The 12,840-nt window shown below is 47.1% G+C and overlaps 1 protein-coding gene and 1 long non-coding RNA gene across 2 annotated transcripts; one reads left to right on the top strand and one right to left on the bottom strand.

Moving 5' to 3' along the window:
- Positions 1–416: 416 nt before the first annotated feature.
- Positions 417–1,515, bottom strand: LOC128083637 (C-C motif chemokine 3-like). Its single transcript, XM_052689101.1, has 3 exons — positions 1,271–1,515; positions 906–1,014; positions 417–742 (listed from the first exon to the last, which is right to left on the bottom strand). Exons 1-3 carry the CDS (start codon positions 1,494–1,496, stop codon positions 649–651), a joined length of 429 nt encoding a protein of 142 aa, XP_052545061.1. The 5' UTR covers positions 1,497–1,515; the 3' UTR covers positions 417–648.
- A 415-nt stretch (positions 1,516–1,930) lies between these two features.
- Positions 1,931–5,660, top strand: LOC128083638 (uncharacterized). The gene is made up of 3 exons (XR_008208132.1): positions 1,931–1,978; positions 2,530–2,678; positions 2,992–5,660. It is a non-coding gene; the product is annotated as an uncharacterized LOC128083638 (long non-coding RNA).
- Positions 5,661–12,840: the final 7,180 nt, after the last annotated feature.

The raw sequence follows: 12,840 nt of genomic DNA, 5'->3' as shown, positions 1-12,840 counted from the left end.
TTCAAAATAAATTTTTAATTTAACATCAATAAGCTAAATTCACTAAGTGTTCTGTTGAAGAAGGAGATCCTCTTTAAGCGCTCTGGTGCGTGAGTGCTCCTGTGCACCAAGCCCAGGGGCACAGCACGGAAGGTCAATTTTCTTGGTTCTGGAAGAGTTCCGGGTATTTCTGCACCCAGGACTCCTTGGGGCTTGCACATACTGAGGCGTCCTTCCTGCCTGCACTTTGCTGTTGCTGAACTATTTCTCATAAAGACACCCCAGCCAGGATGCCACCATCACCCCACGGGGATGTGCTGAGGTCAGGACTGGCCATGGGGAGCTGAGCCCACCCTGGGAGGTGGAAGCACCATGGGATCCCCACGGGAACTGTGACAAAGGGCTTTGAAAGTCCATATAGGAGACAGACAAAGGGGTTTGATAGTCCAAAAACTTTATTTAGGCATTGGAAAAACTATGACCATAATGGATTATTATGTCGTGGTATCTTTTAAATTATTTTTGTATTTTTCATTTTCTTAGAAAAAAATATTTAATTTAACTTAAATAAGTTAAATAGAATAAATTCCGTATTGAAGACAATCCAGTTCAAGTGCTCTGGTGCACGAGTGTTCCTGTGGGCCAAGCTCAGGGGCACAGCACGGAAGGTCAGTTTTCTTGGCTCTGGAAGAGTTCCAGGCGTTTCTGCACCCAGGACTCCTCAGGGTTTGCACATACCTCCTTCCCCTTCTTGGTGACCAGGCTGCAGGGAGAAAACCAGCGTTAGGTTCACACGATGATTGGTTCTGCAGGCAGCACCCACATGTCCACAGCCACACTCTCGTCCCTTACCAACCACCCTTGAAGCTGTGGCATGATGCTGTTGTGTTACACCACAACCACCCCAGCTGTGGTTGGATACTCACATCACTGCCGGCAGGCGGCACTTGCTGCTGGTGGGGAAGGCAGAAGCAATGACGTTGCGTGGGATGGGACGTGGAACGTAGGAGAAGCAGCAGGTTGTGGGTAGGCCATCTGTGGGAGAGAGAAACAAAGCCCTGGTGAGACCCCACAGGTGCCCTACCTGGGACTTTCCAAGGATCTCCCATCACACAATCACCCCCTGATGTCATATCCCCCAAGGACACCCCTAGGGACCCCGTCTCCAAGGCTGAGCTCCAGCATGGGTGGCAGTCCCCCACAGCCCACCATGAAGGTCCCATCCATGGGGATGGGGCTCCCAGGGAGGAACGGGCACCCAGACAGAGGTACATAATGAGACCCGACTCACCCAGATGGGCCACAGCTGAGGAGCAGAGGGCCAGGAGGAGCAGAGCGGCCAGGATGGCTGCGGGGCCCTTCATGGTCTGCAGGATGTTGGCACGGTGAGCAGGGCTGGAGTTGAGTGGCTGCAGGTCTCTGCTCTGCACGATGCTCAGCCTCTGCTGTGCTGCCACTTTTATCCCCCAGCTGCTGGGCGGGCACAGGGTTTCAAGGAATAAAGATGAGTGCATCATACTAAGGAAATTACATCAGTATCTCCAAATTTTGCTGAGTTGGGAGAGGCAAGGAAACAGTAAAAGAGGAAGCATTGGCCACACGGCCATCTCTTTCAGATTCCATTCTGGTGGCCAGAGCCGGAAGCCCTATGCAGGGCTGTTCTGCTCCCATGGCATGGACACCCATAGAGACCACTGCTGGCAGGAAAGCACTGCCAGAAGGAACATCTGAGCTCAGCCACAGTTCTACCAGTAATACCACTTTCCAACGTGCCCCATAACAAAGCATAGTAGGAATGCTAAGTCAGTCTGAAACAGTGATTGAACACCTGGTGGGCATGCAGGGCCAACCCAGCAGAGCTCAGGTGCAAGCAATTCACCTGAGTGACTGGAAGGCATAGAGCCAGGATCCACCCCTTCCCAGATTGTATTTAAGGGGTGGCATTGCAGGTGAGGGTATCTGTTGTTGGAGTTTCCTGTGTGTTTCATGTTTTCTGTTGGTAAGTTGATCTTTTCTTTTGTTTTTGTGTTAGTGGTTGCTGGTTTGGGGCTTGTTCTCATTTGTTGTTGTGAAAGACTTTGCCTTCCTGCTGTTTTCATCCCACTACAGTGCTATGCAAGGATTCTGTGTTGGCTCCAGAATGGTGTGTTGTGCAGACATTGATCTCCAGCTCTTTGTTGAACTTCTAGAAAAGGAAAGATGGTATAGGGATGAAGTTGGATTGACCTGAAATTATTGGGGATGTTGGTTTTATTTGTTCTGATGTTAAAAGCTGCAGGCTTATGCTGGAAATCTTGCAGGTTTGGAGACAAAGGCAGCCCATAAGAAATGAGTTTTGGTCACTGTATGTAGGCTGTAGCCTGCTGTAGCCTACCCGATTGTAGGACAGATAGAGGGCATGCACTTCTTTGCCTACAGATGTTAATTTTGGCTCTGGTCAGTGAAATTGTTGCGGTTCCTGCTTGTTCACTTCTTGGTAGTATGGGTAACTTCATCCTATTCCACTTGTATATGCTGGTTTAGCATCCCAAATAAAAGTAAATACTTTAGTTTCAGGGAGGAGATGTGGCCCTGGGGTTAGGAGCTGAGAGAAGAGAGTTCTGCCAGAACTCTGGGATCAGCACATCACAGCTTTGTAGATGAAACACTGGCAATCGCAGCATGACCAAAAAAAGGGACAGCACTGGCAATTCCCAAAGGTAACTCACAATGTCCCTGTGGACACACATCCAGAAAGAACTACAGAACTCGGCACTTCTTCTTCTTTTTTTTCCCTTTTTCCATTCTTGCCCTTGCTGACCTGTGGGTTTGTTGACACCACTGATCCCAGCCTTTACCTCCCAACTCTCACTAGAGGTGACTAAAACCCTTATGCTCTGAAGAGATTGACTCATGCTGAGATCTGGTTGTGTCCATCCTTACACCTCACAGAAGAGCCATGGTCCCCATTCACATGTAGGCTCAAGGCAGTTGCTATGGCCCTTTGCTTATTGTGCCTTTCCCTGCTGTCAGATCCCTGCCATGAAGGGTGTACCTCAGAGCTGGTTCAACAGGGTAAGATGAGGAGAAGAAATTGGGATTGTTTCCTTTAGAAAGAACAGGCTACTCAGGGAGGTGGTGGAGTCCCCATTCCTGAAAGCTTTCAAGAACTGTAGAGATGTGGCAGTGAGGGGTGCAGGCATGGTCGGGGTGCATTGCGTTTGGATTTGGAAAAGACCTCTCAGATCCCCAACCTTAATGACTCAGTGATTCTAAACCACCCCCCACCATCCAGGAAGAGCCAGGCAGTGCTGACCCAGCCTCAAAGCTAAGGACAGAACAATCTCTCCAGATCTTCTCAGCTGCCTACATCACAACTGCTTCTAACCTGGTAGTGACACTGGAGAAATTCAGAGCACCCTCTGTGTAAACACTCTTGAGGTTTAGAGTTTAGTCAACAGAAACCACCTGTTTTTGTGAGCCTCTCTGCCCATAAACATTCACCAGCCATCCCCTTGGCATCTCCCCTGACCTCCCAGGAGTCGCAAGAAGTGGGAGGAAAGACATCAGCACGCAATAAGCTGTTATGATCAGGACAAGAAGCAATTGGTGCTTGGAACAGCTGTGAGAGCAGGATCCTAAACCCAAAGCAGGGCTTGGGATCCCCTGGGGAGCAGCCCCAAGCCAAGGTCCAACTCAACTCAAATAGAACTGGGTCCCAAGACCACGTGTAGAAGTGTGCAGGGACAGCAGGTGATGCTGGCTTAGGAGGATGAGCTATGCCTTCCCAGGCAAAGAGAAAAGATAAAGAGCTTCCCAATGCAGTCATTTCTCTTCTGGGATAACCATAGAAAATCTGCCATCCATTATGAACCTTAACCAATCTCAAAACTACAAACATTCATTTTGATGGAAATGGTAAAAAAATAAAATAAAATAAAAATTTCCTCTTCACTGCAGAAGTTGTTGCCCCAGCTTTCACTTCTTCATTTAGATGAGAGTCGAATGGAACTTCTTACTGGATGCTGATGAAGAAGTTCCTATTCTAACTGGAAAAGAGGATATTTCGATGAATTACACAGAATTGCAGCTCAGCAAAAAGTAGAAAGCTTGTGTTAGAGTGTATTTAAGGAATTTAATATAAGGAAGTGATCTAAAGGGAGAGTGAAGAAATGACTTATGGTTTTAATTCGCCTGTGGTAGAATACATCTGTATTCATATGACTTTCTAATGTGGCAGAGAAATCAAAAGCCAGTGTGGAGAGAGAAAGAGAGAAAGCACAACTTGATTTCTCGTTGGGAGCACTTCCAAGTGAAGATTTCAGAATAGCTGCTGGGGGCACAGCAGGGCAGAAAACACAGCTTTACAAATAAAAATGCAAAAAAAGGTAGCTGAAGATGAAGTGCCTTTTGTTGATGTGAAGGCAAGTCGAAAAAGTTATGGTCAAATATGCAGCACAATTAAGTGTTGTAGCAGCAGATGGGTGCATAGGTGACCAGCCAGATCTATGGAAAGAGGAGAAGGCTGCCTTAGTGTTGACTGGCTTTAGGAAACCTTCCCCAGCTCTGCATTGTTTGCCCAGAGGAAAATGCCCACTGGTTGATGAAAGTAGGATGTATTAACAGCCACAGGTCAAGGCAGAGGAATATCCTTGCACCTCTTCTGGGAGATGCTGCCAGACTTCTGGACCCCTGTGCACTGCAGCTCTCCTGCCTTCACTGTGCTCCAGTATGGGACAGAAGGAAACACAGAGCAAGGAAACCACAGGCAAGAAGAATTGAAAGAAACTGCCAACACCACAATCCTGTGCAAGTGCAGTGAAAGCCACGCGTTATGCAACATCCGTCTGGGAAGCAACACTTGTCATTGATAAAAATTATGCAAAGAAGTCCCGTGGCTGGAGGAAAAGGAAAATGCAGATCAGCCAAACGGCCTCGCCCTGCAGTGAGACGCTGCTGACCTTCTCATACATCGTTATACAGAGAAATCCAGCAAAGCTAAATTCCTAAACCAACTCCTGCTGATATCTTTTTTATTTGAAGCCTTGGGTGCTATCATCACACCCAGGATCTTGTGCCATGCCCTGCAGAGACCCACAACAGGTATCTTTCTATGGTCTTAAATCCAACTCATGGCTGTTCTCCCTCCTTCTTGAGTCCACTCTGAGCTGAAAACACTCAGTTCCACAGCCAGGGGCATGGGGACCCAGGACTCAAGTATCTCTTGCTCCTTGAATAAAGTAAATACACTTAAAGTAGAAGTACATATAATAATGGGAAATGAATGAAACACTTTGTGCAAGGAACAAGTGTTTATATAAGAAAGAAGAACCCTACTTCACATAAATATAAATACATACACTCAACAAATAGCAGGATTCTAAGCACAAGGTACAGCAAAATACTCAAGTCAGAAGCTGATTTGCCAGCCCACAGGCAGCTCCTTGCCACAGTGTCAAACTTTGCTCTATTCCACTACCACCAAGCAGCCCCCACATTTTCCCCTATGCTGCCCCACATTTAGTGCTTTGCCTCTTACAGCTTGCACCTGGAGTCCCAACTTCAGCCCTGCAGTCAGGTGGAGCAAAAACCTGGGGCTGCTTCTCTGCAGCTTTGGCTCTGCAAGGACACATGGACTCTGGTCCCCACAGTTACATGCCCTATAGCTCTTCTGCATGATTTGGCTGAGGCAGCAGCTCTCAGCACTGCCCCTGCAGAGATCTGCCCACATGAACACTCCATTGGGACTTTAAGAGGGAAAAAAAGTCTGTCTGCAAAAAGCAATTTCAATTATAAGTTTGCAGATACTGAGTATCCTCCTGCACCCAGACACAGATTGCATAAGCTCCAGTTACATTAAAATGGGCTAAAAATAAAGTACTATCTAAACTTGCATAGCTGAGGTTATCTCGTAGCCAGGCACGTGCTTCAGACTTTCTTTTCTGCTTTGCCCTTGATGAGACTTTCTACCAGTTCCATGTTCACTGTGCCTTGTGTCAAAATATCTCTTTTTGATATATCATTTCTTTTGTTAAATTGTTTTAACCACATCCCTTTCTTCTCCTGCGTGAAAGGGTAAATAATCAGTGTCGAATGATTCTATTTAAGCTCCCTTCATCTATTTGCCCCACTCTTCTCAGTCTTTCATCTTCAAGTCTCTGAATGCTTTCATCACCTGCCTCAAAGCCTTCTGTGTCGGCTGTATCCTTCTCTGAGTCACAACGAGATGAATGTGGCATTCAGAGATCATCCCACCAGTTTCTACAACAGCATTACAGGATTTGGAGAATTACTTTCTGTCCTATCCTTCATGCTTTCCTATGTGTGGATTAATCCTCAGACTTGGGGCATTGAAGATGGTCTGAAGAAAATAAAAGATATGAAGTCCTTTATTATTGATCCTTGATTTTAATCCAGTGAAGAACTTGGCCCAGAGAGGTTGTGCATGGCCCATCTCTGGAGGTATTCAAGGTTGGATGGGGCCCTGGGTGGCCTGATCTAGCAGCTGGCCATCAGTGTATGGCAGGGGGTTGGAACTAAATCTTTTAGGTCCCCTCCAATCTTAGCCATTCTATGATTCTATCATTCTACTATGATTCTAACATTCTAAAGAAAAGGAAAAGATATTTCTAAGTTACGTGGGCTAAATACTCAGGATGCAAATATCTTTAAAACCTGGCCGTCTTCTCCTAAGCAGCTGTAATTCTTTTGACCTTAGGTATAGAAACCAGTATTTCAAATGACCCTTGAATGCATTTCCAGCAGTGACCATCCAGCACGTTGCTCAGTCATAGAATCACAGGATCACAGAATCATTGAAGTTGGAAAGGATCTCTATGATCATCCAGTCCAACCATCTACCTATCCCTAACATTGCCCACTAAACTCCCTTAAACCCTAATCTTCTCCAACCCTGATTGATGGAAATAATGTTGTATTTTGCAAACATTTGCCTCCCATTGAACTCATCTTCTCCAGATCCTCATGAACTGCACAAGATGTGATAAATCAGCAGCACACCACGCACCGACACTAACCTCATCACTTCCTTTTATAAGTTCACAGATATCTGCAACAAAGGAAATGCAGTAGATCTCACTTGTCTGGGCTCCAGTAAGACATTTGAGATGGTGCCACACAGTAAATTATTAGCTAACGAGGAGGAGATGTGACTGGCATACATAACGTAACGTGGGTAAGAGAGCTGCCTGAAAGGAGCATGGTAACAGCTTCAGCTGGAAGTGGAAATGCTGGACTGAGGGGAGGGTTACCAGTACAGTTCCTTGAATTTCTGTGTCAAAAAAAAAAAAAAAAAGATTCTGCTTAACATTTGCATTAATGATCTTGGCACAAAAAGCAGAAGAACGCAAAGGAAATTTGCTGATGAGGCAGAATGAGATGCTATCATCAATCCAGAAGCGGCCAGGATATCACAGAGAAAGATTACAATGACCTTGAGGACTGGAGGAATGGGGGAGGATTTGATTCAGTGGTGCAGACTGTACAATGCTGCTTCTGGGAACAACAGAGGGCAAGAACAGCCATCCCTGTGCTGGAGCCCATGGCAACGTCTGGGGCCGGGAAAGACCCATGCTACAAATTATAGGATTGGGACAAGGCCCCAGTGTTATACAGCAAGAGAAGAAGCAAATGCAATGAGCTCGGGGTAGGGACTAGGAAACAAGGGGTTCTGGCTGATCTGAGGGAAACCATCACAGAAGCCAACACCTGGGTGGAAAAGAGCTATTTCAGCTAGTGAGCACTGCTGGTATAATGATACAGGGCTAGAAGCTGGCTGTCAATGCAAACAGGTGGGAAATTACATTTTCACCTGGAAGCAGGCAGTTTCTCAGATGGTCTTCAGGTGAGCAGGATAGAAAATGCCATCACTGTCCTGATGGACATAGTTCTGTTGACTTTCCTCCTGAATGCAGGCTGATTATCTTTAGGCCTGTGCACAGCTGCCTTTTAAAGCCCTATTTTAAAAGCTGTCCCTAGCCACAATGCTGTTTTGAAGAGAGAAGTTCCATGGGGCCATACCAAGTCAGTCTGTTATCCCAGGGCAATTGCTGCATTCACTTGTTGTCCTCCAGAACAGGAGGTGACTTTGGTGGTTATCTTCTCCAAATCATCTCTTGTGAGTCCCTCAGAGCTTCCTAGGCTGATTCTCTGGTGAGTCAAAAGATTCTTACAACACTGCTTTAAATGATCAGTCTATTTCTATTGAGTTCCTCTTTTTTTTTTTTCTGGAATCTCCCTTCTAGGCTTACTGGCACATTATTTCAGGGTTCAGCTTGCATGCCTTTCCCCTTGCTTCTCTCATCCCCAGGATGCAGGGCTGAGTCATAAGGTTATTTAATGGTCTCCCACTTCTATGCCCCCAACCAGCACCCACAGCGTTTCCCTACTCCCTGGCCAGCCATGAAGCTCTCTTTGGACAGTTTCTTCCACTTCTCAGCTGCAGAGGATTGTTTTTCCATAGAATCATTAATGTTGGAAAGGCCTCTAAGATCAACTAGTTCAACCATCCACCTACCACCAGTACTGACCACATCCTTCAGTGCCACATCTCTACAGTTCTTGAACACCCCCTGGGACAGGGACTCCCACACCTTGCTGGGCAGCTATGCCACTGCATCACAGCTCTTTAGGGGAATAAATTTTTCCTAATATCCAACCTGAACCTCCACTAGTGCAACTTGAAGCCATTCTTTTCTTTCCTTCCGTGAGCCTCTGAGGAAGAGCACAGGAGGTTACAACCCATTGGGCAAGCTGTTGCACCTCGTCTTTACTTTTAGGACCAAGTTTGAAGTAATGGCAGACATCAGCCCTTTGCTACCCCTCAGGGGCAGCTCCTTCCTTCAAATCTCATGCCATACCCCTGCTGAGTGTAACTCTGCTCCTACAGAATGACACCTTCTCCTCCCAGGAGAGATGTTGCTCCTGATTCAAAGTGTTTTTTGGTGTGAAAGCTGTTCTTTACCTAATCTCCATGCAGCCCCAGGGCTGGGCTCCATGTTGCTGATCCTCGTCTCCCTGAAATCATAGAATCATAGAGAGGACCTTAAGGATCATCCATTTCTAACCCCTGCTGTGGGCTGTTTCCCCCTGCCAGGCTGCCCAGGACCCCTTACACGGCCTTGAGCACCTCCAGAGATGTGGCACCCACAGCTCCAGGCAGCAGTGCCAGGGCCTCACTGCCCTCTGAGTAAAAAATTTCTTTCTAACATCAGATTTGCCTTGTAGGAAAACAGAAAGGAGAACCAAAGAGTGCAGGAAACCAGAAATAACAACGCATAGCTCAGTGTTTCACCTAGACCCATCCTTCACCCCCAGATGTGCTATTAGGACTAATGCCACACGGCCGTCGGAGCAGGCGTCGCTGTGCTGCTTTTGCCCTACACACCCATGCACCACTTAGAGACCACCAGATATGCAGATGTTAGTGGGGAAAGGTGTCTCAGTTCGGATGTGCCTCGTTTCAAATTTCTCCTGATTGCTGGAGAGCTGCTCTGTGGGTACCAGACCAGTCCTGCTCCATGCCACCCCCACAGCCCATCCCTTGAAGGAATAATGGAGAAGCTGGAGTGGGCTCACGCTCAGACTCAATTCCACGTTGTGAACTTGAGATGAAAGAGAGGGAATTGGTGCTCACAGAGCTGAGAGCAGGGTTACTACAGCCTGTGTGGCTCAGCTGATCCCAAAGGTCTCTTTCCAAGGCCTGATTAGTGGGTTTACATTCTGAGATCTTCAAGCATCTTTGTGACATAACATTCAAAGTAGGGGTGCCGCTTAATGCCCTTTATCTCTTGAGGTTTAAACATGAGTGCAGGGATGTTTGGGTACAGAAGGACACAGGGAGTTGGCAGCCACCTCCAGCAACAGAGAGAATATTCTCAGGCACAAGAAATAACAACAGATCCTGCTGGCTCAGAGTGCACATGGCTAGACAGGAGTGAGGCAGCAGCACAGCCTCTGCTGCTGAAATGAGCTGCAGGGCTGACAGCCTGCTTGCAAGGAAGAAGAGGAAGAAGCCTGAGAGTAATTCTGCAACAGCAGCCAGCAGAGGCAGGATGTGAACTCATCACGCTGCCGATGTCTGGGCTCCCTAAAAACAGCAGCACAGGGAGGAGAAGGTCAAGAGATGACTCAGGAGACTGCAGCACCCACCTTGTGGTGCCAGATTAACCCTGTAGCCCAGCAAGGTGAATACAGACTGGCTGATCTTCACAACTGGATGAATCAGAGGATACAGAGAGGATTTGGTGGCTCTGAAGATGCTGAGATGCCTCAGCACAGTGGGCTCAGGAGTGAGGGCACACACACAAGTGGCACTGGTCGGGGGACAGCAGTAATGCCTCAGCAGATCAGGCAGGAACTGTATGCAACCATTGTTTGCTAACACTGGATGAAGTCTAGTGACAACTAACCTGCACTTCTTCACTCCTACAGCTCAGATCAGGAGCAACCAGCTGAGTAAGAGCATGTGGTTTCCTATCTGTGCTCTTAATGAAAGCAGGGAGAGCCCCTCAGGGTTAGAGCAAGTGGTTTTTCAGGGAAACAGAGAAAACAAGGCTGTAGAAAGTCTTCAGCTTCCACACAGAAGATAAAGGCTCACTCCAGGAACAGACTTCCTCACTCTGCTTAGCATTCCCTCTCTGCTGCTATATTTTCTTCTTCCATTTCTGGTTTTAGTACGACACTAGAATATCACGCCTTAATCAGCATGTTCAGTTTGTTCAGTCTCCCTTGTAATAGAATTAGAGAATCACAGAACAGTTTGAGAACGAAGGGACCCTTAAAGGCCACCTGGTCCCACTGCCCACAGTGCACAGGGATGCTCACAGCCCTTCAGCCTGACCCCGGGGGTCTGCAGGGATGGGCACCACTCCTCTCTGGGCACCCTGTGCAGTGCCTCACTTCCCTTACTGGAAACAACTTCTTTCTTATACCCAGTCTAAATCTCCCTTCTGTTCGTTTGAAGCTGTTTCCCTTTGTCCTGTCACAACAGAGCCTCCTCGAGAGTTTGTCCCCCTCCATCACACAGCCCCTCCTTGGTAGTCCTTTATGTATTTGTATACTGTTCTCAGGCCTCTTTAGATCACTCATGACGTTTCCATGCTCTGCAAATTTAACAGGCCTGCACTTGTTTCAAAGAGCACTAATGAAAATATCAAGCAGCACAGGATCTGTGGGGTCCCACAAACTTGTGGCTCACTCAGAAGATCCATTTTCACCTTCAGAAATCCATTTAGAGATCCACTCAGAAGGCCGTTTTCAAAGTTAGATGATGACAATCATAGAATGACTTGGGTTGGAAGGGACCTTAAAGACCATTTGGTTCCAACCCTCAGCAGCCAGAGCTCCTCCAGGGATGGGGCACCCACAGCTTCTACAACTTCTGACACAATTATGTGTCAGGACTATTAGAGGATATTTCTGCATCACTGGGAGCTGGCTCATACCCACGGGACTAAGCTGTGCATGTAATAATCGCTCCTCAGACTACAGCACTTACACATTTTGAATTCCAATCAAAAATTATGACAGGTTAAACTCCAGGAAGAGAACAACAGCAAGCTCAGGTTGGTGTGGGAATGTAGACATTGGCAGACACTGTCAAACAGTAATGTAGGGCCTCCTGGTTGTTCCGAGCTGATGAGAAGCACATCTGAACAGGCTGCACTTTAGCACCATCTGCTGCCTGCAGGTCCACGGACCATCACCACAATCAGCTCTGTCTCCAGCCCCAATCATTCAAAGCTGCTGGCAGCATCACTCAATGAACACCTCGGTCTTATGGATGACAAATTTTGCAGTGACTGATTAGAAAAGCGTATCTTTGTTCTCCACTTTGCTTTGGGGGAATTCAGGGCTCACACTTCTCATTTTCTCCAAATGAAGGAAAACCCCACGCTCTCAACACAGCTGTCATTGTTTGATGAAGCAGCCAACGCTGCTGGTGAGCATGAGCATCAGCAGCACCAATCACCAAGTATAATCACTCAAGTATCTACTCAGGTTTTAAGCAAACTTCTCTTTGCAGTGCCTTCCCAGCAACAGACCAGTATATCTACATTCACCTAGTTTTCTGCAATAATTTCTTGCCGTTTTGTTAATCACCTTTCAAACATCTGCACAGGTACGTGGTGCTGTAGAAGAGCAATGCACAGAAAGAATACCTCTAAGCCCACAGGCTGAGAACAACTTGTGCAGATAGTCTTCCTTTCAATCTGGCAGCAGTGGGACTCCGTCCTCCCTTGCATTGTGGCACACAGGATTTTTACCAGTTGAGTCCAAAGAAATGAATAAAACGTGGCTGTGGAGCATTTCACTTCCCTCCTGCCTCATCCCATGAAGCAGCTCAAATATGACAGAGAAATAAAGGATAAGGGTATAAGCTTTGTTATTTACATCAGGACATAAAAGAGGAAACTGGAGGACAGGGAAGTCCCAGCACTCTTCATCCGTTCCTCTCCCCATGCAAGAGCTGAGAAAGACAAGTCCAGAACTGCTTTTTATTTTTTTTCACTGTTTCCTATCTCATCACTGTCCATTTCTGGCCAATGCCACCAGCCCAACATTGGGGTTTTCACAGCATCTGCGTCTGCCTCTTGTGTCTTCTCCATCTCATGTGGAAGGCTTTTCCCCAAACCAGATTTGGGGAAAATCAGAAATTATGTATGCAATAACCTGTAAAAGTATCAGAGCCATGAAGAGATTTAGACTGGATATAAGGACAAAGTTGTTTACAGAAAGGGCAGTGAGGCCTTGCCCAGGGGTGTGATGGGGCCCCATCCCTGCAGACCCCCAGGGTCAGGCTGGAGGGGCTCTGAGCACTGATGGAGCTGTGGGTGTCCCTGTGCACTGCAGGGAATGGGA

The sequence above is a fragment of the Tympanuchus pallidicinctus genome, unplaced genomic scaffold (genome assembly GCF_026119805.1).
Source record: "Tympanuchus pallidicinctus isolate F22 unplaced genomic scaffold, pur_lepc_1.0 scaffold24, whole genome shotgun sequence".
In the NCBI taxonomy this organism is placed as follows: domain Eukaryota; kingdom Metazoa; phylum Chordata; class Aves; order Galliformes; family Phasianidae; genus Tympanuchus; species Tympanuchus pallidicinctus.
This window is presented reverse-complemented; position numbering and strand designations above follow the sequence as displayed.